At 38.3% G+C, this 26775-nt stretch overlaps 1 protein-coding gene across 5 annotated transcripts in view; it reads left to right on the top strand.

Moving 5' to 3' along the window:
- The window catches only part of PCBD2 (pterin-4 alpha-carbinolamine dehydratase 2), a 34798-nt gene extending 12019 nt beyond the window's left edge, over positions 1 to 22779 (top strand). For 3 of the 5 annotated variants that reach the window (XM_073355524.1, XM_073355528.1, XM_073355527.1), the window contains 2 exons: positions 19004 to 19084; positions 20868 to 22779. In XM_073355524.1, the coding sequence (XP_073211625.1) occupies positions 19004 to 19084; positions 20868 to 20963 (177 nt within the window). In that variant the 3' untranslated portion in view covers positions 20964 to 22779. Of the gene's footprint in view, positions 1 to 7289; positions 7469 to 16117; positions 18582 to 19003; positions 19085 to 20867 lie in introns of those variants that run through there. The other 2 variants (XM_073355526.1, XM_073355525.1) reach the window with 2 other exon arrangements.
- Positions 22780 to 26775: the final 3996 nt, after the last annotated feature.

Here is a 26775-nt window from a genome sequence, read left to right as displayed (position 1 = left end):
CTGGTGAGTCTTGCCCACATGCTCAGGGTTTAGCTGATTGCCATATTTGGGGTCTAGAAGGAATTTTCCTCCAGGGCTGATTGGCAGAGGCCCTGGGGGTTTTTCGCCTTCCTCTGCAGCGTGGGGCACGGGTCACTTGCTGGAGGATTCTCTGCCCCTCAAAGTCTTTAAACCACAATTTGGGGACTTCAATAGCTCAGACATAGGTTAGAGGTTTGTTACAGGAATGCGTGGGTGAGATTCTGTGGCCTGCGTTGTGCAGGTCAGACTAGACAATCATAATGGTCCCTTCCGGCCTTAAAGTCTGTTTCTATGAAATGCCCAGTTTGCCAAAAAAGTGGGGCGTTCCCTCCCCTGCCCGCCCCCAGGGGAGTGTGGAGGAACTTGGGGGGAGGTGAATGATGACACCAGACACTGGTCCTTGGGCTGTCAGCCCAGCGCCATAGGGCTGGCCCGAGGCCCCCCCTCTCCCTGTGCAGTGTCCCATTTTCCCATGGGGAAATATGGTCACCCTAAACACTGTTGTCATTGTCTGTTTTCCCATTGCATCATTCCTCCGTTCTACTGCCCTCTGTTTGTGTGAACTGTCAGGCTACAGATGTTTGAGACTATTGCCCTTTAAAATGGGGCTGTGGAGAGAGATAGCAGAAGAAAAAGAAAAAAGTTATCTGTGCTTTCAAGCCACTTTGTATTACATAAAAGAAACATGTTTTAAAGGCTCTTAATTTCTATTCCCAAGTGACAGATACTGAAACAAAATGCCTATTACTCACTGATAGAGCAGCCAATCCATTTCAATTTGTCAAAGCAAAAGTCTGAGTTAATGAGTTACAAAAATACTGTCACTACTTCAGGAGCCTGAGTAGCAATGTTTACTAATACATTTTTTTTCTTCATTTACTGAAATCTCTGGTAAAAAGAAAAAGTTGAAAAGTTTGTTGTCTAAAGTAGAGGACGGGGGGCATGAAGGAACATTTGGGGAGATGGTGCAGGGCCTGGGCCAGCCCCCAGGGGGGGCGGGAAGGGAGTGTTACCTAGCTCTGCTCCGGCCCAGGCTTCCACCCTTAGCCCTGCCCCCAGCCTTGGCCCTTGACCGCGACCCAACTGGAGCTTCCGCTCCTGGCCCTGGCCCTGGCCCCACCCCCAGCTTTGGTCCCCCGGCTGCGTCTCCAGTCTTGGCCCCTGACCATGGCTCTGTTCCCGGCCCCAGACCTGCCCTCAGCTGCAGCCCCAGCTTCGGCCTCCTTACCCCATCCGTGCCTCCCCCAACCACAACCCTTCTCCTGGCCCCAGCTCCTGCGGAAACAAGGAACAGAGGGGTAAGGGAGAGGCATGACTGAAAAGTTTGGGGACCTCTGGTCTAGAGAAGATAGAATTGTCCCCAAACTGTTCAAAACCTCAAGGTTCCTGGCCTGTATCTGATCTGTTATAATTTGGCCTACAAAGTTACTCTTATTGTGAGCTCAACTGTAAAAAGTATATGAAAGTTAATAAGAGGTCACAATCACCTATTATAACAAAGGTTGATAGGAAATGACGCACAAAGGAGAGACTGAATTAGTCCAAACAAAAAAACCATACTGTTATAACACAAGGACTGTGTTAAGATCATGCTTAGTAAGTAAGAAGAGTTTGGAACTGGAAATCAGTGAACCAAAATTAGTGTTTGGGGAAACTAGACCTAATTGATTGACAAAATAATGGGAACATGGACTATTCCGTCCACCATTCCTTTTGTGGGTCCTTAAAGAAACAGACGTAGGGATAAAAATTGGCTACTAGAGTGAGGTTCACCAGCATGGCTGCCACTTCCACCATCTCCTGGGACTTCGGGCCTTTGTCATTCTGATCCTGAGAGATGTCCTGACCAAACCAGGCCAGAGAGAGGGACCCTTTACAATCTTCCGCTGAATCTCAAACCCCATCTGGGATGAAACAGGATCAGACTTCAACAACAGCTTCAGCCAATCTTAGCTAACGTCTTTTCTTTTCCCTGACAGGACGGTTTTTACCATCTTTGGTACCATCTAAGAGACTGTCAAACAACTTGGGTATTTTTCCTTCTAAAAACTCTCTCCAGCTAAAAGGAAAGGGAAAAGAGGTTGTTCCTATTAAAATGAAAGCCTTATTTAATACTTAATATTTTAAATGCTTTAACTGTTTTTCCTTTTTCTCTTTAATAAAAAGATAATGATTTTTAATGGTGTTTGCACCATGGTACTAAGTGGACTGAGGTCTCTGTATACCAAACCCCAAGCTTTGTTTAACACCATCTTGGGCAATGACTGGTTTTATACAGGGGTATTCCATCTAAATTAATAAAACATGTTCTGCATTACTCTAAATTCTTGAATCCCTGTCCACTAAAGTGCAGAAGGACGAGTCACTTCCATCTGAAAATGTTTTGCCTACTGCTTTTTAGATGGAACACCTAAAATTACTGCTATTGAAAGAAAAATAGAAAAAGCTGTTTCTGGTTTGTTTGCATAGGGTATGTCTATACAGCAACTAGACACCCGCAACTTGGACTCCTTGGGCTCAGGCTGCGGGGCTGTTTACTGCTGTGTAGACTTCCAGGCTCGGGCTGGAGCCTGAGCTCTAGGACCCTGTGTGGTTGGAAGGTCCCAGAGCTTGGGCTGTAGCCTGAGTCCATAAGTTTACACTGCATTGAAATAGCCCTGCGAGGCCCTGCGAGCCTGAGTCGGCTGGCATGGGTCAGCCACAGGTGTCCAGTTGCTGTGTAGACATACGCTTTGGGTTCAGCCATTTTAATTAATAAATTTAATCTTTTATCCATAAAACTCTTGACTGGAGAAAAGAGCAGGGAGACTGCCTGCTGTGTAGGGCTCATGGATCCTGAGAATCATAGCAAATCTTGTCTCTTCGATTAGTTGTTTAATGGAGACTTGCACAGCTTCTGAACAGTTATTTCAGAAGAAATTAAATCATTGTAGATCTTCCATTAAATTGTTATACTTCCCAACTCTCCTTCTCCAGACCAGTAATAACACCCAAAACTCAGAAAGCATCCACTGCAAGCAGAGTTTCTGTTTTGTATGTGCTCTCTATTTCCAGTTACTTTGCTTTAACTGTGCTAGGGCGTATTTATTTTTGTCCTCTCTAATGGATGGTCCCTGTTATCAGTATATCAAAACTAACTTGCTGGCTATGCGATTTATGATCTTTATATAGTTTAATCTTCTTACTTGGTGACAATCCCTTGGTGCTAGTCCTTTCTATATGTACTTTCACCTTGATTAATGACCATGAAGAACTTCACAAATTTACCAAATCCCATGGAATTGGGATACAGGGAACACATTCTCAATGAATTAGTGCTCTTTTAGTTGCTGTAATCACTTAATTTAGTTTAACTCATTTCGTAATAATACTGAATACTCCTGAACTTAATCTATATTGATACTTCCTTTTTTCAGTTTCTCAGCACATCACTTTGTCTTCCCTGTTGATCACAGGTTGGAAAATTTGTTTTTATGTGCATAGCCAGAGTATTTCATAGCTGTTTTACGAATTTAATATTTTGGCTGTTTGACTGAAATATGTCTGCGCCATTTATGTATTGAAAATATAAACCTACAATCTGTGGAGGTAACTTGAATTTTATGTAAAATATTCAGTTGTGGACCATATCTCCAGCTTTTTGTATGCTACAGTGGTCTTATCCCCCCTCCCCATTGACTGTTAGTGAGGTCATTTTCAGTCCTCTGAGAAATTTTATTCCCAGCCAGATGTAGCCCATATATTAAAAGTAGCACCTGTGACTAATATCACAGCAGCTTACCATAAATTTACATGGTAACTAGGATTATATCTGTCAAGACTGTTAAAAAATGTCTAGATTTAATTTGATTTCCAGTATTGAAGGAGCTCTCTAACATTTTGCTTCATAACTATATTTTAAAAGTTAAAATCACTCCATTGTTAAGTTTTATAGCACTCCCATTGCCCATTAAGTTGATTTGTTAAATGGAGGTCAGAGTAAAGCAACTTGGCTACATTAGGATCGGAAACCAACCCATTTGTGACAAATTTAGTCCTCGCGTGTGAATCTTCTCAAAGCCTCAGCCCTGATTGGTTTCAGGTGTAGCTTATGTCAATTGTGTTTAACCTCAAAGAATGAGCAACATTAGTCCATTATTGTCAGTTTTGCTTATCAAAAGACAAACCAATTTTCATTTATTTGGTGGGTTAACTATTTTTAATGTGATTGTTGACTACTTGCCCCTCTGTTAGACTTAGATTGCATTAGATTACCTCTTGGATGAAAAGAATTGGTTTTATATCCACCTAGGTAGGTGCTGTTTTTCATATAGTGTTTCCTCGACTGCTTCATTTCCCAGTATTCTTTGAGTCCTCTCCCATATGCTATGATTTGTACACCTGCAAAATTATGAAAGTATTTCTTTTGGTAGGTATGTTGTTTGCTAATGTCCTTGCATTTATGAATACAATAACTGATTTGCTGTAAATCACAATTATTTGACTGGGTTTACAGAGTAGAGAAAATCTTTGTATTTGAAAATAAGGTTTGAATATTGAATTTTTGGCCTATCTGCCTGTTTGTTGTTTTTCCTTATTAGAAACTGACAGTAAAATTTTCAGGCCTCATGAAGATTAATTCAGGCCAAAATTGTGAGAGTGAGCTGGGTCAAAACATAGTTTAATAAAAATATACTTTTATACAATCACACCTGCCTTATGGTTATTCTTGTGAATGGCTTAGTAAATAACCCTCTTGCCTTTGAGTCAGAAGGTTTTAGGGTCAAGTTCCAGCTGTGGGACTGGACACATTCCACCTACCCATATCCTAGTGTGGCACTGGGTCTGAAAAGCTGGCGTGCTTGACTTTTTTGGATGAAAAATAAATAGAGGGTCTCTGGAGATCATTCATCTGAAAATTTAAGACTCTCCTGCCCTGGCTTTAAAAAGACAAAGAGACAACAATGGTGTACTAGTCAGTGCAGCCTCTTTCCAATAATACTACCAGTTAACTAGCAGAACTAGTTTTCTTATTGATGAGAAATGCTGCCTAATTATACAGAGTCTGGTGGGATGTCAGTGGTCAGTCAGGAGCTACCGGATACAAATTAACTCCTTGTTGCTGGGAGTTGGGAAATATTTTGTATTTATTTACTTACTTATTTGTCATGGCCACTGGGCAAAACACAGAGTGAAGGATGTCTCCTGCCTCAGTGTTCAGTCTAAATTTTTTTTAATTACCAACATTTTTTCCTACTTGTAAATAATTGAATCATCATATTACATTGGCAACTTTTGTCTTTACTTTCACCCCCTCACACACACACCCAAGTTTAGTCTTACTGTACCTATTTGAGCTATTTCCTTATCGCAAAGTCTGTGCCCACTTTCAATGGGCGCTAGCAGTGCCAGCCTCAACCAGCCGCTTCTCCGACAAATACTTCCAAGTTTTCTGTTGTGCTGCCCTGTGTGAGTGGAGAAAGCTTAGTAAGAATCTATCAAGCCACCTCTTTATCCTCCATGTCCCTCTTCAAAACTCACCTCTGCTGTAAAGCATATAGAAAACTGCAGACCAAGCAGGTGGCGAGTTGTGATCACTGCTAGTAAATGGCTAAGAACTATGCACATCCCACTTAACTGCCTACCCTCCCATTACGTTTTGTCTTTTAGATTGCAAGCTCTTTGGGGCATAGACTATTTGTACAATGGAGACCAACCTGTTTGTGGTTGTAGGCACTATTGCAATATTATTGTTAATGCCACAGTATTAAAATTAACAATACTATTATATTAATTGATATTTAAATGAATCATGATGACAGTAAAAATTCAGTACATACCTTTGTGTTTCGCTTTCTTGAGGTAGGAAGAAGTTTTTGTTTGTAAATTCTATTTCTGAGGTAAACTTAGTTTAACATTTTGTTTTGTAAATGCACAGTATCTATCAGGAGCAGCAGGCCTGACAGCCACAGCTAACAGGTGATATGTAGAAGTTCAAGACTCTTATTCTCCAGGTGCTCTAGAAACAGAAGTTGACATCAATTGTTATTAGTTAAAACTTAACTGTGACTTAGAATATCAAGGAAATATGAGTTCTAGGCTCTTTCCTTCCCTCCATTCTATGGTAAAAAATAAAATACAAATAAAGAAAGAATAGCGTATTTCCAAGGGGAAGAGGTTCTTCTACAATTAACTGTGCATGCGCTGCACACTCTTGGAGCAGTTAGACCTGTGTTAGCTATTCTAAAGAGGACCAGGAAGTTGTCCTCCTGACCTTTGGTCCACTTTGCAGGTGGCTCTTCTACCACTGCTTCTCTTAAAAGATTAGTGTAGATTTATGATCACTTAAGTGAAAATTATTATAGCATTTAATTTTCATCCATTAATCTGCAAATATTGTCTCTGGGGGTTGAATTTGAACTGGCTAAAGATTTTTGTAAATATACTTTTCACTTCTCACAAGTATTCATTTAGGTTGAAAAAGAAAATGGAAGTGTCACACTGTTGCCTGCTCTACATAATCCATAACTGCTCTTTTAATGCTTGCCCATTGCATTTGAAATAAGGGAAGAAAATGGTTATGCCCACTGTGGAGGCAAGACTTTCCTTCACTCCTGTAAGATACCAAATGCCGGCGTGTTGACTTTGATTTTAACTAAAATTTGGAATTCTCCTAGATTTGTTAACACAGTGGTGGCAAGTACTGTAACAGTACTGTTTCAGTTGGGGAAATCAGTAAGATTTACATTCTTTGTATTCTCAAGAATATCTTCATTCAGGATCACTTTTACTTTTTCAGTTAAGGAACCCTGCTCTCTTGTAACTGTGTAATGTCCTGGGATAGCTATTATGAATGTAGGGGAACTGATAAGATACTAATTTCAGTACAGATGGCAAGTTCTGTCTCCAGTTTGATAGTGTTTAATCTCTTGCATCCCCTTGCTTTTGAAATGGTGAGCATGACCTTATTAATAACTGTAAACTGCTTTCTACAATAGTGGCTTTCCCCCCCAAAGAGTAAAGAAAAGGCATGTTTTGGAATATTATACTCTGCAATTGTAATTAAAAATGGATTCTGGCTGGTAAAAGGTAAAAAGTAAAATAAAAAAAATTACAATGAACCTATTTCAAAATTAACCATTACTTGCCAAAAGCACATCAGACCTACTAAGCGGACATCCGTTAATCCAGCGGTTAGCTGTTTCAGGCTTTAATGCACACTGTTTTACACGTTAACGGTTTTGAAGTTCCAGGCCAAGGTTGACCTTTCACATCTGCTCCTTTCACAGTAGGAATCTCCACTTACTGCTTCCTGTCAGAATGGATTAGAGTGACAAAGTACAGAGCTTGCGCTGGCTGCAATTTAGTTTTTGATCAGAATTATTTCTTTCACAAACAATCGCATTTTGCTAAAATGTTACATCTGCTCTGAAAAACCACTGGCAGACCCACAGTTGATGAGTGCGATGTGAGTATAATTTTTCATTTGTCTTTCATAAAGCTGTAAACCAGCTCTAAATGTATTTTGGGGACTGCCTCCTCCCCTCCTTCATTTGCCATTTTCTTCCTTTAATTTTTGTTTGACTGAGATTAAAACTTGCTTACGTCTTGAACTAACATGGAGCTGGCTGAATCCTTTGAGGGATTTGTGTGAAATTGTTTTGGTAAAGCACAGGTTGTTCCGTTAGGAGCCAGGGTTCTAATTTTGGGCCCTGTCATGTGAGGTACTGAGTATGCTCAGGTTGTGGGGGTTGTTACTCAGCACCTTTTTTTCCCGCCTCCCCCCCCCCCCGGAATTGTTCGTGGTGGTGCTTCACAAGGAAACATTCTGTCACTGGGATTCTGAGTGGAAAATAGTTAATTTCGTGGACTGGATGATTTAATCTTGATTGGGATGGTAACAGCAATAGCTATGTTAATATGTGTTTTGTATTGTTAGAGGAATCTCTATCACCTGGTAGAAGTGGGCATTTGGAGGCAAAACTTTATTAGCTTTACAATCTTAGGTTGGTTTCAGTTACATACCGATTGTAAAATGTCTAGTCTAATAAAAGTGTACAGATGTTAATCTTTCTTACAAAGGACCATATTTTATCTCGCGTTGGATGCATCTTTTTTTTTTTAATGTTGTTTAAAAAAAATCCCTTGCATGGCTACAGTCAGTTTTCACCATTCATGGACTGCATCTATTTCAAGCATGTACTGATTTGCAAAAGGGGTGTGTGTGTGTGTGTGTGGTGGTGGGTTCTACAAAAGGGAAAGAACATTTGTAGGTTAAAAAAAGAAAACCTTGGCGTTTCCCCAATATATTGTATTACACATACTATCTGGCACTTAGTCATAAATTTGGAGTATACCAAAAGTTTTTCAAGACAGCTTAAAATACTGACTGTAGGTCATGTAGCCTTATGCAAAATATTGCTGATAAAATTAATCCACTTTTGTTTTTAATAATCTGATTTTAAATTTGTCACTTTTTTTGTTCATTTCTGTATTTCTAGCCCCATTTCACCAGTTGTTCAAATATCAAGAATAGCAAGTGAAATACAATTAAATGTAATTTGTACTGATTACATAACTTTTTGCATAAGGAAAATTGGAAATATTATGTAAGAAATGGTAACTTTCTAAACAAATCCGTGTTTTTTTAAGTCTTCTTTTTCTGCCTTCTCGTATTGTCTAGGAAGATGGTCTTTCTCTCCATACTCTTCTTTGAAAGAATGAATCATCACTAGATTTGAAATAAATACATGAAAAACATTTTATACAAATTATTAAAATATTACAATTGGATAAAAATTATGAGCTTAACAACCCTGACTCAGGCAAAACTCCCAGTGGAGTCATTGGGTTACTATACAATCTCCTTTCCTGAAGTTTTATAGAAACTTGCTGAAGGCTTGAGAGAAAACTTGTCTCAGTATGGCTGTATACCATGGCCAGAGTGCTTTCAGCCACACACAGTGGGACCAAATGATCTACCTGATTGGACCTGCAGTTCTCATTTCTCATCTCTGATCAATTTATAATTTCAGACCCTTTTTCTGCTTTAACATATCTGAATTATTGATATTGAGATATGCCTGTGCTGCCCCCCCCCCCAAAAAAAATCCCTGATGATGATGTGGTTATAGGGCCAACTGCTTCCTCTCTTCATCCATCCTAACAATAGTAATACCTAGCTCTTACATAGCTCAACTGCATGTCTGAATGTGGACTGTCTTTTCATGTTCAGAGTGAAATCTGTGTTCTTTGGGAAGTGAAAGAAATAGTTGGAAAACCAGCAGAATTTTGTTCTTCATTCCTGATTTTTTTTTCTGATGTGACGTAATTAGATAATTAGTGAATTTCCTTTGCATTCCTCTATTTGTTTTGGCCTGGCCTACACCAAAAATTATGTTGACTTCTGTTGACATAGCTAACTTCATCTGGGTACGTGATGTTTGTACACTGATAGAAAGACCCTTTCTGTCTGTGTATGCTGTGTCTATAACTACCAGTGTAATATCTATAGTATGGACATACCATTGGGCACCAATTCAGGAAAGCATTCCTATTTAAGAAAGCTCTTACGCATGTGTTGTAAGTCCAACTGAAAATTGAAGTCAGTGGGATTTGAGCACATGCTTAAAGTTAAGTATTTAAAGTTAGGTCTTTTCTTAAACTGGGCTTTTACAAAGTGCTTATATATCCATATGTTTTGATATAGCAATATATGCTCAAACATTTTTAACATCTGAGTGGCAGAACGTTGTAAAGTATAAAAGATCAAGGTGAGTGAATTGAGGTAATGGAACATTCAGGTATATACATTCAAAAGGTCGGAACAGGGCCCAAAGTGTATTTTATTACTAGTTTGTATAGTATTTTGTTTGAGGGTTTTATTACAGTACATCAAGTTGCTAGACCAAGCATTTATTTTAACAAGTCAAATTATCATTGTCCTTTCAGTTGCACAGCAAAGAGAGTTTATTATTTTAAATAACTGATTGCTTTAACAGGTGTTCAGTTCCTGAGGGCTTTGCTGTATTATTTAATTATTTTGGTTAGGTGCACATTGCCTGTTTAGTAAACAAAAAAGAAGTCCAGTTCCTTTAAATAGGCATTTCATTTAGTGTAAACCTCTTATTGACTACTTTGTTTTTCATTTTTGAGCATAACACACATTAAACAAATATGCTTGGGAAGAGGAAGGTGGAAGTTAGCTGCCTATTCTGGTTGGTAAGTGAGATTTTAACTCAGACATGGTGGTTCTTGATGATTTTTTTTCTCTACTGAGTAACTGATATAAAATATCAGTAACAAAGAAAAATGCAGCTTGATACAAATTTTCTATGAATCTGGGTAATATTTTAAAATCTGACATGGCTTCGTTTTTGAAGAAATAATATTATAGTTACAAGGTAGCTCTTGCCCTGAGCATTAAATGCAACCTGTAGAAATCCTACCCATTCCAAATGTTTCTGAGTGAAATTATACATAACAAATAATGCCTTTTGGAGTGCTTTGTAAGCTTACATGCTTTTAGCATGCTGAACTTTGTTTCTCATACTGGTAGTATGGAATTTAATTAACAATAAGTCAGTAAAGTATTATTAAGTCACAATTCTTTCCTTCATTTGCCTTTCCCTCCTTTGGACACAGTGCAAAGTGCACAGTGAAATGCAATATACAGTATTACCTAGACACCAGATTTGTGGTACAAAGCTGAAATTAATTTTCAGGAATTTTGTCTCGGGTCACGAGTAAAAACCAGCAAGGGTGAGATTGTAAGGTTTGCCATTACATTTGCCTATTCAGAAAGAATCGTATTAATTAGTATGAGATTGTTACAACAGACTTCAAAGTAGATGGCACAATAAAGGAGATTTTCATTGCTGCAAGCTAGTGCGAGTTAATCGCTCCATGTCAAGCTGTGATTTTGTAACTCCAGTCTTCTCAGTTTAGGAATCGTACTTACTTTGCACTAGTCTTTATGGGCAAAGATAGTTATATATTTGCCTGCGTAAGCAAACTGATACGCTTTATTACAAAGCTTTATTACAAAGTGTATCAGACCACTTAGTTGTCAGGCCAACATGGCTTGTGAAGCAGAGCACTTTCCAATGGAGCATGAAAAGCTTTGAAATTTCTCAGCAACAGCAGAAAGTAGTTTTTGATGCCGATTGTTTGTCTTCAGTCGTTTATAAAAATTTGGTTGTAAAATCTTTTAATTGAATCACAGTGAATAGTGCCTGCACATGATTTCCAGTTGCCTTCTGTCACCTTTGCAGTGTAAAATGGGAAGAGGGAAAGATGATCTCCAAATAACATTGTGGTGGTTTTGGGAGGCTAAGGGTGAGAAAAAGGGTGATAGACCTGATACCCTGCTTCCCTTTAAGAGACTATCTGTAACATCAGTTACAAGAAAAAAATATTTATTCATAGGGCCAAATTCAGCAGTGATGCAAATCGGAGGGTAAGTTGTTCAGAAAAGCCGAATGTGTGGCTTGCAATAAGTAGTGCAAATTGCACATATTTGAATTTCAGGGAGTGTGCAAAAATGAGTGTAACATACACCCCGAGGAAATAGCAGGAAAGGAGTGTAAGAAGCAAAACAACTAAGAGAGGGGCTTAAGGGAGAGAGTCTATTTTATCTGCACCCTTCTTTTAATGCTTTTTCTTCGACAATCCCCTTTGCCTCCTTGGCAAAAAATGGTACCCATTTGCACACCAACTGAATGCCAAATAGAGGCAAATTACAGTTGCACCTGTTTTCTGACAAACGTATACCACAGTTTAAAGCACTGCTGAACTTGGAACATAATATCTTTGACTCCGATTTATTTTGTAGAATTGTATCTTTCCTAACATCAAAAATATGTAGCTTCTAACACTGCACCTGGACCACATTGTACAGAATGAACCTAATCTTTTCTTCGCGGTGATTTTTTTTTCTTTCTTTTTTTTTTTTCCCTGAGAACAGAATTCTTGGAATTGCCTTCGGTCTCCTACAGTTCTTGACATTATACTGGTACCTGTGTGTGAAAAGTTCCCAGTGTAAGAAAGGCCATGCCTCCTAGCTGCAGTTCTGTTTCACGCATTTTTTCTTCATGTTTTTAAAATGAGTAAATCATATGACAATAAACAGAAATGCCCTCAGTGAAGAGAGAAGGGGAAACTGTTGTTTATCTGGTCAGGTGGTTTAGATTAGCAGTGATGCTGGTCTGTATTATGTTACTTTAAATCATAGTGTCCCAACAGGATATAAATTATGAAGATTGTTACAGTATGTTTCATCCAATGTAAGATCAACAAATTGGAATAATTTTTTTATAGGAAAATCTCAGTGCTTTGGCAGGGTTATTGTTGAAGAATTTAATTTAACTTCAGATTTGCTCACATTATTTCTTAATATATAAAACACTATTTGCATGATGTATGAAGTATAAACATTTGTAGAATCAAAGGCAAGAATGCCTTTTCCAAGATTACACAGAGTGGCAAACTACTTAGAATAGATCAGTGTTTGTGCTTTTGCTGTCAAAATGTTTGATATAGAGCTGGCTAGCTAGTTTCTCCACCGACATAATTGTAAACAAGTGTTGCAAGCCAGAGACAGCCTCCTTTGTGGAAAAAAGTGTAAAGTTTTTCAGATATTTTGAAAGCTTTAACATATAACTTGAGTATAGAATTTACAGCTCTAATATTGATATATAATTTTATTTTAGGGAGCAAAGCAAACAGGCTTCAGTTTTGTATAAATGGGGTGTGATGGTCAATGATGGAAAACTTCAGCAGGCAGTCCTCATTTGATTTCTAATATGATATTCTAAATTAGGAAGAGTATAGACCTGTAATTGAAGTTAATATTGTGTTGATATTTCTTACAAAGTCCATATTTCTTTAGGTGTTCCAATAAAAATTCCATGTCCATGCATGCCTACATGTCATTAGCACTGTACCCCTACTGTTTCCCTCCATTAGTATTTTTCATAGTTAAGGGCACAATCCTCTAAAGTGCTGAGCAGCACCTGTGAGACGAGAAGAATTTAGGGTGCTCAATATATGGCTTTCACTAAACCTAAATGATCAGGTAGTGTTGGCAGTAGAAAAACATAAATTCACCTTGTTTGCTAGGAAGAGCCGATGTTCTGGCCCAGTGGTCTATGCATTAGGCACCTCCGGTATGTATTAGTATAACTCCCTGGGCCTGAACCTGAAAGCAATGCAGAGGCTCCAGCTTGTGTTGAACGTGGTAGCTTGCCTCCAGGATGGGCTAGTTGCTGTGCATCCCTCACCCCTGCACTATGGTCCTTCCACTGGCTCCAGTCTGTTTCTGTTGCCAGTTCAAAGACAGTCCTGATTGTCAAATAGGTCAGGATATCAGCAACTGCTTCTCTATCGAGGATGCCTCAAGGCAGTTGCACTTTTCTGGAGCATTGCAGCCCACATAGTGCAGGAGAAGGTGTTTGAGAGATGGAGATGAAGTTCTCTTGGTCAAGGAAGTTCAGTTGTGGAACTTGTTCCCAGAAGGAGTCAGACTATGCCAGAGTGTGATTATATTTAGGGCATGCTTTAGCTACCTCCTTTTCTGAGAGAGCTTTCCCACCATTCTTGCAATGGTATTAAAAAACATTTTTTGTATGATGATTAATATAAAACCCATACAGAGACAAGGAAAGGCAGTTCCATGAAGATAGCTGCTTAGTGCCTCGTGCTCTAATTTACCTAGATATTATGGTGATGGACACAATAATCTTAAGATGGATAAATAGATAAAGATTTGATAACAAACACCTCACCAAATGTCTCTTCTTTCCCTTTTTTAACATTGGTTGAATTTTTAGGTTTTTAAAAACTGAATTAACTTTTTTTAAAAATACTATAACCATGTAACAAGATGTCTCTGTTGTAACAAGGAAAAATCTTCCCTAAATGTAGTCAGTAGAATTTTTTAAAACTCAGATTTCACTTGGAGCACAACAGAAAATGTAATGAAACTAACTAAAACAAAACCAAGTGACTGACTATAAACAAAGGTATTGTACAGCATACCTTTAATTTAGCTCAACATTAAGCAACTTCTTTTCTCTGCCTGCTGACCCATAAATGAAAGCTAGTTACAGGAATTAGTGAAGTAGGTTGCATGCATGGAAGTTTTACAATTTGGAGCTGAGGCCTAATGATGTGTAATTGTCTGTATTGTTATGTAACACAGGAAGTTAAACTGCATGAAGAACAAAGAGGACAAATGCAAAATAGAGTATTCAGTGATAATATGTAATGGTATGAAGTGAAAGCAAACATGCTAAGCACTGTATATTCTAAAGTATAAATGCAGTATTATGACTTATTAACCATTACGTACGTGTATTCCATTAATAAAGGATACAAAATGTTTTTGTTATTAAATAGTAATGCTGCAAAGACAGGTAGCCCTTACACCACATAGGGTCAAGGTTAATACTGCCCCCAGCATTATAATGACAGATTGGAAATAAAAACCTTAATGTATTTGTGATTAGCATATGTTTCCCTTGGGTGAAAGATTTAGGAGGTCCAGGGACCCTTCAGTTCATAACCTTTGCATTTAAAAACAAATAAATAAAATGCTTGTTAAATTGCTAGATCTCAGAGCTATTTTTCTTGAGGAGCTCCATCTTTTGAGTAAAGAATTGTCTGAATGCTGTGTTCCGGTGATACATTATGGTACTCTGTCACTGGGAACTCACCAGGCGGTGATATATTAGCACAACACATCAGCCCGCATGGCTTTGATGTATTAATCATCAGGATAATGTTGGCAAGCATTGTGTAAAAGCTGTATGTTTAAAAAGTGTTAAGATTAATTGAGTCCTTACTTAAAACATGTGAAAAGAAGAAGAATAGCAGAGGGACTCTGCAAGCCTCCCAAAGCTGTTAAATACTCTATAGTGCAAAGAGGTAGATGGAATTTCATCTTTCCATTCACTCCTGATAGCAAAGCATATAGCAGAGTTTTTACCTTTCTCAGGAAAAGCAAGTTGCATTAAGCCATATTTTGTGATAGCATGTTCTGTCATTTTAAAAGTACAGTTGGGCCGTCCCAGGGCACAGCTTGAGCAAGTACCAGCTGAGCTTGCTTAAAACACTTTCTCAATATGATTTCTTCTTTCAGGAGTGATTTAGTAAGGAAATATTTTCCCAAAACAGGCTTGTCAAAGCTGGGAGCATCTAGAAAATGAATCTGTCTTAGAAATTGCAGCTGAGTTACTGCTGCAACATCAGTAGTTTTTTAGTTATTCCTTTCATGACTCGTAGAGGATAGAAATGGAAAAGACCTGTTGGATCATTCAGTCCATCTCCTTGCCAGAGGAGGACTGTTCCATTCAGTAAAATTTCTAGTGTTGTTTCCACTCAAAGCGTTGCTTCCAATATTTCCCTGGGAAAAAATTTTCACAGGTTAAGAAATATGTAGAAATCTATATTTCTAAACTTTATTTTAGTAAAAAATTATCTAAATATAAACTAAAATTACACAGTAAAAATCTATATAAGGTATTCCTGTGGCTCCTATTACTGTAGTACCAGAGTACCTTGCAATTTTTAATGTATTTATCTTCAAAACACCCCTTGTGAGGTAGGGAAGTACTATTTTATCTCCATCTTATGGATGGAGAACCAAGGCATAGAAAGACTGTTGATCTCATCTGGTATGGTATTTCCTTCACTGGAAATTGCTGCTTTTAAAACTTGATGCATAGATTTTAGAAGATGCTGCTGAGGTTCTGTGTTGCGGATGATATATATATATTTATTTTCAAATTAAGATCTTAAAATGATGTCATCAGTGGTTATAACTGCCACAAACAATCTGCTAAGGTCAAGGCCATGTAGGGACTTGTCAGTATAAATAAAACAGTTATCCACCTAGCAACAAGAAATGTTTTGGTTGTCTGGTAAAGTGTACCCACCAATGCCAAGTGACAATACTGTCATGTGACTCATGCTTGACAATGATCTTGCACTGCAGACTGCTTAATAATTTTCATTATTTTTAATTAAAGTTGAAGAAGTACAGACTCCAGCTCAAAATAAGGTTGGTTATGTTGCCGGAATAAGGTAATTACTTTAATTGATCACAAGATAGTTTCCTTGATCACCAATTAGACCAAATTACCGATCATGTTTCAAGACGTGAAGAAATGTCCAAACTGATTGTGTAATAGTGTTTTCATATCTAATCAAACCTAAATATCTTTTCCTCCAGAGCCAATTGTATTTTGTAAAAGGAAGGTTATGGGCCTACAAACATAAAGGTGATCCATAAACAATAGAGTTCTAATTTATGTAATTAGAAAAGGATGTATTTAGGGGCTTAATGGAGATTGCACTGGTGAAATTACTCAGCAGAGCTGCTGCTCATTTTCTTAGTGGGAGATATGTGCTCTTTTGTGCATAATTAAAATAGGCTATAATCAAAATAGAAGAAGTAGTTTATTTTAGTAACATGAAGCAGAGAAGATTGCTTTGGGTAAAGCAGGGTTATATGTGTATGTATGTACATACTCCTAAGTATATATAATTGCACACACACGACATATGTATAAAATCATGGTTATGGGATCCTTTTAGCTCTGAAACATCCAAAACCCTCTGCTGTGATAGTTATGTCCTACTAGAACGCTCTTACTACCTGTTCCCAGGATTGAGCTCATAGGAAAGGACAACAGGACATTCTCCATGGAGGGCCCAGTGCTTAGGAATTCATTCCCTCTTGTAGTTGATGAAAACCTGAGTTTGGCTACCTTCAGGATAAAGTGCAACTTTAAGATGACTTTCCATTTTTAGCGTTGGTGGTGGTTGGGGACATCAAGGTCTGCTAACTAGTGATTTCTGGTCAAGTCAGTGATGGTGGGGGGCAGGGCACAGGGAATGGTCTGGTAAAGTTTAATGGTCATGATATTTGGTCACCGATGAATTAGTTCTTTAATGTTTTTTCCATTTGAACCTAGAGTGAGCAGTGATGGTTATGCAATAAAATAAAAATATCCATGGAAAAATTATATGTATGTACACGTGTGCACACACCCACCTGTGTGTGTGTATCCGTACATAGATATAGATACTGGTAGTGCATAAATGGATTTGGTCAGATTTTTCATGAATTTCCTCCAGTTTTCCCTGCGCTGCCTGATGATATAAAGGCAATGTAGTTTCAGATGCCTTTCTGACTGCAGCAGTGGCTTTTAAACTACCCTTTGGGGGCAATTCTATATATAATTTGGTATGGTCTTGTAAATAAAGATGCTAAGACAATGGGTATTTTAAAAAATAAAATGTAAATCTTAGAATTTTTAATGAAGCTGTGTATTCCAATTTATCCCTGATGTCTAGTGCTGAGTTTACTGCTTTATGCTTTGAAGCATCTTGTTGCGATGCTTGAAATTTTTGAAACGTAATTGTTCACTCCAAGTAAAATTAAACCAAACTAGAGCTTCAAGGGAAGTTAGTGTTCCCAATTTTTTTGAATGTTCTTGGGTCAAAGAAAAAAGCTTTTTAATTGCTGACAGTTTGGTGGTTTCCAAATGACAAACCTCATTGGAATAATTTGCTCTGATTGTAACGTTTGCATTCATCTGACTGGCAAAGTGACTTACAAAGTCATACTTCATCCAGGCACTGATTCTTTTTCTTAAAAGGTTTGTAATTTGTGAGAGAAAAAAAGACTGAAACTATTATCAACCATTATGTTATTTATTGACCATATGTTTGTTTGAAATGGCCATTGCTTGATGGACCATATACAGGCTAGTCTATAAATTAGTGCTAAAAATGACCTAAACAGGTAGGTCTATGTCAGGATACTAACTTATGGCAAGTATTTTAATATGAACCAGACTACATACGTGGATAGGGGCTTTTTGCTTTGCAGTTTTAATTTAGGCCCTGATCCCCATGGATGGACTCCTACATCTGTGCTAAGATCTGGGCAGACATAGGGGCCTATCTACGTGGGTCCTATCATAGAGTGAGTCCTTGATGTGCATCGAGATTTTTTTTTTTTTTTTATATAATGCAGAGATTTTCTGCAAATATTTTTGGCAAGGGTCTCCCACAACTTTTACTCTTTGAACCTGTGATTAAATCCTGTATTGCAGGGGAGTGTGCAGAGAAGAGAGTGGGGGACTGGAAAGTCTGTATCCTCTCATTTAAACCAAAACATTTTCTCATAAAGAAGAGAAGAGACCTCACATGGCCAACCTCCCTCCACTCCATTCCCGTCCAAAACAAAACAAAAATGCTTACATTCAGAGAGAGTCACTGGAAATTAACTCTGTTCCTGAAAAATACACTGTGTATATTGATAGTAGCAGAGTGTTTAAGTTGTGTAATTTCAAATGGCTGGTGGAGGAAAGGTAGGGTGAAGATCTAGGGGCATAGAGGTATCTGACTTGGGTGAATATTTAAAAATATCTGATACCTGTTGCACACCATAGGCAAAATAATTGTTCTTCATCAGTATCTTTGGACAAGTCATTTTGGACAGAATGATCGACCAGTATCCAAAGAGGGAGAGAATTCTATCAGCAACAGGAAAATGACCACAAACCCTTTAGGTTGGTAGTAAATTTTTAACAAGGGATTCCCAGCAGCCTAGAGGGAACCATGACTTGAAGCAGTATCCCACTGAGCAGAGGGGGCTGTAACCCATTGCAGGAAGAAGCCAGCTAATCAGAAAGTCATGAACTCTAGGAGTTCATCCCTGGAGCATGTGCTGCAGAATGCTGCTTTAGTAAGGGAATGGTGAAGATAGAATAGGGAGCAATCCAGGGAAGGTGGAATGCTGCAAAAGGTGATGTACTCAGAGTACTCAAAGGGATAGGGTACAAAAAATTATCTTTAGGTCCCAGTACACAAGGGTCATCTCTGTCATTACACATCACTGGGCTTTTGGAATATATCCCTGTAGATCCATAGCACTAACCTTAACACACGTTCCTAACAGATGTAATATTTCTCTGTATTCTTTTTATCTTAGGCTTTTGGATTTATGACACGAGTTGCTCTGCAAGCAGAAAAGATGAATCATCATCCCGAATGGTTTAATGTGTACAACAAGGTAATACATTGAATAACTTTTTAGGTACCTATACGAACAGTTTACTAGACCAGATCAGCATACAGAACATCCATTTCTGTCACTCCTTTTCACATGAGGAAGCTTCTATACATCAAAAGAGGCAGTGACTTTACCTATCTCCTTTGTGGATTTTAAAAGAATATTTGCAAAGAAGATCCAGTTCTCCTTATGGGCAGAATAAATTAGCATTTTGTCCTTTTTGTGTGTGTGTGTGTGTGTGTTTTATCTTGGACTAGGCTGATTTTCTTCCTGTTGTCATCATGGTAATGTGCTTACCATTTGACACACTGTGAAAGTGTTTAAACCTCAAATTGTTCCTACCTTTTAAACTTGTATATTAAATAGTAAAGAGATTCTCTAACCACTGATTAGACAGCCAGAACTACATAGTTCTTCTCTTAGATTTCTCACCACAGGCTGTGTGGCTTGGACAGATCACGTAGCCTCTTTGGCCAAGATTTCCTAAAATCGAAGTCTAAAGTTAGGCCCCTAAATCCATGTTTAGGCCATCTAAATAAATGCTCTGATTTTTTCAAAGCTACTGAACACTCATCAGCTCCTTTTGATGCCTGTGAAAGTTAGTGGGAGTTCAGAATTTTGCAAGATCAAGCCATTTGTTCCCGTGCCGAAAGCTAACTTAGACTCACATTTTGAATATCTTGACTCCTGTGTCTCAGTGTAGCTGCCTGTAAAGACAGTTATAAAACTTAATTCATAGTGGTTTCATAAGAGCAAATATAAGTCAGGTGCATTGAGACCCTCAGATAAAAGGCACTGTTGCAAGAGCCAAATTATTACTATCATTTTATTTTCTAGTAGTTCTCATTTTGTTCTATTAACTATTTTTTCTTTAGTCACTGGTAAATGTATACCATGCCTGTCTAAAACAAAACCAGGGATAAGCAGAATGATGATGCATACACATAAAGCACTGTTTTTTTCTGACTGGCACAAAGTGCCATGTGTATTTTTTTTAAAGAGGGATTAATTGGCACTGAAATGGTCTAATTCTTTTTTAAACAATAAGGCAAAATTAAATACATTCTAATGATCTCATTAAGATCCATTAATAGGTCAAGAGACCCATTAAGTGATGTTGGACAAAGTGCTTGTATCACACTCTGGAAGATGGTCTTGACTTCCCAGGGTGCTTAGATTTTCTTTTTTGCAAATCGCTGCTAAACAGGAACAGCTAACGATGGAGCACATGACTTTACATCTGGGTAAGTCTAAACAAACTCATGCAGGCAGCCTGTATCATAGCGACATGTACACCAGTCTGTTTATTTTTTCCTTTCAAAACTAATGTGCAAAGAGCTCACCAGTTTCTTCACCTTTAAGATACTGATTTTTATGCTCCAGTCACTTAATTTGGTGTTTGCAAGTTGGTCAATGATCTGAATTCTTCATGAAACCGATATGTGGAATTTAACATTAAAGAATGAGGAATTTAATCGGATGCCGCCTTTTGGATGGAACCCAAGAACATGAAGCCTAAATTACTTTTTTACTCTGTGAAGTGCCTCTTTGGTTAGTCTCTAGATTCTGCTGAGCCTGCTGACCTTGCAGCTGACTCATATGAGGTCTTACAGTTCGGAAAAATAGTAAGATTCTAACTCTTAGTCTGCAGGCAGGATTTTTTTTAGAACCAGTTCATTAAAGATCACCCTCCCCACACAAAATTTCAAATTGAATTCTGATCAATCTTCATTGAAAGCTTGGAATGTAAATTGTAATCTGCTTCCTTTCTTTTTGCCTACAGGTTCAGATAACTCTTATTTCCCATGATTGTGGAGGACTGACCAAAAGAGATGTGAAGCTGGCTCAGTTTATTGACAAGGCTGCTGCTTCTGTGTAATAACTGAATGTTGAAAATAGCATTGCCTTCACACTGGTTTATAGTTGAACTTTATCATTCATTCAGTGAAGGGTTCTACATCCTAAATTGCTGCTGCCCCTTGTATTGTAAAATGATTTGTAATAAGACTAGTTTAGCAGCAGCATTTAAGAAAAACAAAACTCATCCACCTTAGTTTGAGAAAACTGCCAAATGCTTATACTTATCGTTCCTGCTCACGCATACAATACATCAGACAAAGCAACAAAGGTAATTTTGAACAATCCTTCCTTAGACATTAAAATAGAATTTTCACATTAAAAACCCAAACCAGAAATGTGATTCACCATTATTTCACAATGGATAAAAGCCAGAATGACTGCTGGAATCCTTCCAGAGTGATAAGGATTCTCCAAGCCCATAGCCTAGTAACCCTGCAGGGAGTAATAGGACTGGGGTACTGCCAAGTGGGCATGCCTTGTTCTTGATCCCAGTCAGCAGGACATTTGGTAGCTTTCTTTTTCTCTATACTTTTATATGCAGACACCAATAGTGGTGAGGTGCTTTTCAGACCTGTCACCTTCCCAATAGCAGGATATTGAGGGCTTGATCCTGCACGCTGCTGAGTACCCTGGCCTTTGTCCGTCAAAGCACTTAAGGACATGTTGAACTTTAAGTGCATGAATAGTCCTGCTGAAGTTACTGGAAATACTCATGTACTTAGGTGAAGTGCTTCAATATTTTGATGGATTTGGGCCAGAGAACTCAGTATTGAGTCCTTATTTTGCAATAGCATTCTCATGTTTTATTAAAGCTCATCTGTAGGAAAGGGGAGTGTGGACTAAGCCAGGTTTCCGTCATACCAATAAGTGCTGCCAGCAGTAAAGGAAGCAACGTTAGCAGGGTTCTCTTGATAAGGTGGGCAGGGCTAATCTAAAGTTATGGTGACCCATTTCTTATAGTTAAAATAATTTGTTTGTAAATCTTGTTCTAAGAGCTACAGATCCTACCAGCTAGGTTTAAAATCCATTTCTCACAACATCCCAAGGTTATAAAGTCTATGGCCTTTATTCTTACTCAGACAAAATTCCCACTGGGAACTCCCAGTGGGAGTTCTGCTCATGTAAGTATGTCAAGAACAGGCCCCTCTCTGCAGTACTAAGTGTACTCAACATGCACAATCAAGCTTTTCTAATAATTATGTTGCTGCTTAACTACCGGGTTGATTGGCACCTTATAAATGCCTAGATACATAGATAGAATGACACCAGAGGCACAATTACTAACTACTAAGAAACTAGATCTGTATTGATTCATGTCATTGCCAAACTTTTTGTACATATTAGATTTAAGCTCTCCCAATACTTTCTGGCTGCAGTGCAGTAGCTGCCATCCAAATATTCCCATCAATAAATTTGTAAAATATGAAGCACAAAATAATTAACATATGCCGTAACATGTACTTATAGACAACAATTGTTGATTGGTAAGATTTTTGAACCAAGAAGTTTTTTAACTTAGCATCCATAGGCTACCAAGTTAAAAGTAAAGAGAACAGTCTAGGTTTTATCCTCTCAAATGCCCATCCCTTAAAATCTGTTTGTATTTGTATGAAACTAAGGATTTCTTTGACATGATTTTAAAGTGATCACTGCAGCAGGGAATTACTTGAAAAAATAACTGGTGTCTTGTGTTACCCACGGATAAATAAATCTGGTCCTGAAGGTTTGACAATGCCTCTCTAATAAGTTCTGAAAACTTTTTTTGTTTTTTTGGAAATGAGATATTATGGGAAAGCTTTGGATAAGAGCAATAAAATCTAATTCCTCCTCTATAATTTTGTTCCGGTATAATTATTATATACATGCACATATGTGACAAAGCTGTTTGGCATTAGCATAACTTATATCTAGTTACTGGGAGGTCTTGGGTTTAAAATATTAATATTTATTTACATTCTCTTAGAAAAAAATCCACACAAATTCATTTAGCGCTCAGAGCAGTATTCCCTAGTGATGCCAGGCTGTACAGTGTTGTTATTTTTTAGGTCTGCTGCTGGATAGAGACTGAGCGAAATAAATAGTCAGAAAAGGTGAGCAGCGCATTGGAAATACTCTTACTTTTGGGATAACATTTGTTTAGTTTCTTCCTCCTGCTCCTCTCCTGGTTATTGCAAAGAGCTGTGAGGTACCCTCCCTGAGTATTGCTGTGTAAACTTTGTTATCTTGTAATGAAAATAGTAGTGAAAAACTGCTCATGTCTGTTCAAAGACTGTTGACTTCAGAGACAGAATGTAAGGGAAAAATCCTGGCTCCTTTGAAATCCATGGGAGCTTTGCCATTGGCTTCAGTGTGTCCAGGATTTCACCTTAGCCTCGGAGACAATTTCCTTTCCTCCAGTTCCTCTTCAATTTTTTTTTGCTAAACTGCTATTGGCTGCTTCTCTTTCTTGTACTCCATGATAGCTGCAGCTCCTCAGCACAAAAAGCAATGATGTTCTCCTGGGCTTTGGTTTGCTTTGCAGACACCAGATCCTTCTTTCATTACCAAAGTCCAGTTTTTAGGTTTTGACAGAATTCTTAGCATTTTTGAATTGCATCCAAACTGTGTTGATCCTTCATCACACCTCCCTCCCCTCGTCCCCCAATCCTTAGCCTTTGTAATAAACTAGCTGCTTTCTGTGAAGCAAGTGGCAATGGAATCTTGGCTCTCTACTAACTATGCTGAAAAACCTCTGGCTTCCCTTTTTGTATCTGGGAAAGATTAAGGAAGCATAAATCAGCCATCTAGTTCGAGTTTGCAGTTTGTGCATTTATCTGTCTCCCTCAAAATACGTTCCCGTATATGAGTATATACGCTCTTATACGTTGAGAGAATGTATAGAGATATTGAGAAGTTGGGAGAATAATCGCTTCACTCAATATTGACCCCTCGGTTGGAGCTTAGCGACTGTAACAGTGTATAGCAACTCTAACCAAGGAAGTGAACGGTGCCATGTCCAGTTGAAACCATATGGGAAATTTATATAGGAAGAATTTAATTACAGATATTGCATTTTAGTCAGGACATATGGGCTAATGCTCCTCTTGTGAAAAGTGCCAGTGGGTCTTGGATGACCAAAAATGGCCAGAACTTGAGTTTTCAGTCTTGTCTGAAAAACAGAACCTCTATAGTCATAATGCTCTATTACATCAGGCTGGTACAGTAGGTCAAAATGCCCTATTGAATCACAAATACCACTTCTGCAGTGCCCTAATATTTTTCTAGTAACATTCACTTTCTAGTACTGACCGGTGCCTGCTCTGCTTAGCCTTCAGAATCACAGCCCACTGCAGCATGGTGCCCCTTTCTCTTATACTGGCAATGTTTCCCTGCTCATTGCAACCACTAGGTCAGCAACCACTAGGTTATATTTCATTGGAATGTTTTTGTTTCCAGGTTGATTGTGGTGCTGATGAGTGTTTGGATAATCTGTCATTAAAGAACTGTTTCCTTGAAGGTGACTTCCCTGCATCTGGATTAATCTAGACCTGTTCCCAGTTGTCAGTGGGATCTCCAGTTTCACAGGGCAGTCTGAAACAAGTTCAGTAAATTCCCCAAAAAGCAGGAATCCTCAGTGGGACTGTTCAGCAAACCATGCAAACCCCACATTGAATACTGGGTCTTGGTGAGGTAATTAAAGTAGTGATTATAATCACTAGCAGGAGTGCTGGTTTCTGCTATCACAGTGCTATCCTGATGCTATCCTGTACAGTGCTAATATCACCAGGGCCACCAAATGTTCCCCATTCCCACTGGCTTGTGTGTTTGCTCCCACTTTGAGCAGTCATATGATTATACTCAAAGAGAACTGACAGAGATAAGGACATTCTCTTCATCACAGAATATGTATGAAAAGAAAAGTAACCTTTTCCTAAAAAGTTTCTGTGGAATGCCAGAGGCAAAATAGAAAAAAAAATTAAAGAAAGCCTTACAAATGTAAGTAGATGTAAGTGAAAGGATGCAATCATTGGACTTTGCCAGATGAATCAGGAAGATTGGAAGTAAACCCATTCACCGTTGAAACATGTCCATCTGTCTATTAAAAACCAAACTTTTTATAATCCTTCTTATTACTCAATTGTAATGATGGAAAGACTTTGGGGTGGTTGCTAAAGAGAAAGGTGGCTTTTTCTTTTGGTATTTCTTTTAATTATATTTCAGTTTTTGCAGGAATAGCACAGAAGTCTGATAGGCTAATAACAGAATATCCATACCCATTCCCAAGAGCAGACTCCTCCAATTCTGAATTGGGAGAATAAAAGTCTTTTAATTAAACATTGTTGTATTATCATTTCATTCTCCAAACTTGATCTCTGAAACATTTTCTGTTGTGCTGTGATGCCCAGATCTCTATATCTGTTCCGGAGATAGAGATCAGAAGTGGAGGATTAGACAGTATTCAGAATATCTTCAGAGTATAGATTCAGAGGTTTTAAGGCCGGAAGGGACCACTATGATCAACTAGTTTGACCTCCTGTATTACACAGGCAGAGGAATTTTCCTCAAGTGCTTCTTCTATCAAGCCCATAACTTCTGGTGGAGCTAGACTATATCTCTTAGAAAGTCCACTCAGTCTTGATTTTGAGAACTTTCAAGTGACAGAATCCATTACATCCATAGATAAATGGTTGCAGTGCTTATTAACCCTCACTGTAATGTGCATCTTATTTCTAGTCTGCATTTGTTTAGCTTCAGCTTCTAGCCATTGGAACTTGTTATCCCTTTGCCTGCTAAATTTAAAGCCCTCTGTTGTGTGAAGTGGGGTTCAATGTGTCCAGGGAAGTGAGTAATGGTAGAAGACATCACTCATACCACTACCTTCTGTGCTGCAGAAATTTGAGATTAGTGTCCCTCTCCTTGCCCTTCTGCCTTATTTTTTAGAAAATATAATTAGACTGAGAGCAGGGGAAAGAGATGGCCCTCTTAAAACTTAAGCATATAAAAATGAGTTATAATTTCCCAACATACTTCTAATGCTTTCAGATTGAGGCTGCTTCTTTTCTTTGAGATAAAGCAATGAAAAATTGAGGAAACGGAGCCATTTGATTGGTGGAATGCTCTTGGGCACCATTCGATTATATTGGTCCTCATTCAGCAAGGTGCTCAAGCACGGGTCTAATTTTAAACTTCAGTTGAATTACTCCTGCTGCAAGTTAGGTCTGCTCTTAACAGTCTTGCTGAATTGCGGCCTTCAGCATATACAAAGAAATCTTTATTTACTATTTGCCTCATTCCTGAATAATAAAAATCCTTCAACAAATTGTTAATGTAAGGCTTGTAAGAGAACCTGGCTGGCATCCAGCAGTAAAAAATGTCTTTCTTCCACTGCTTTAGCTCATCACAAAGCATAAATATTAAAAATGAATGTAATTTCACCTCATTGTGCAAATGTCTGCAGTTTTTAAGAGGATTTTGCCAGGCTGAAATATAAATTAAAATAGAACGAACAGCAAAATTGCTTGCCTGACGTGCTCACATTGTTTTAGAATATTAAAGCATAAAGAATTTTTAAAAACCGCATTTTCTTTTCCCTATTTATGCTAGCTGTTTGCTTTTCTCCCCAGTGAGACAGTGAAACAGGATTAGTTAATTTCACTTTTGTTGCAAATCAGTTTTATGCCCTGGTCCTCCTGCACCAGTGTGGGGATGTGATGATTAAATTGGAAACATGATAGGGAAATGCAGGGCTGGATTAAGGCAATCCAGGGCCATAGACACACTGTGACTTGTAACTCCACCCTTATGGTCATGCCCCTGTGCCATGGTGTGGCAGGTGGGCTTCCTCCTCTGCA

The sequence above is a fragment of the Lepidochelys kempii genome, chromosome 8, assembly GCF_965140265.1.
Source record: "Lepidochelys kempii isolate rLepKem1 chromosome 8, rLepKem1.hap2, whole genome shotgun sequence".
NCBI lineage: Eukaryota > Metazoa > Chordata > Testudines > Cheloniidae > Lepidochelys > Lepidochelys kempii.
The sequence above is the reverse complement of the archived record's forward strand: the minus strand, read 5'-3'. Positions and strand labels throughout refer to the sequence as shown.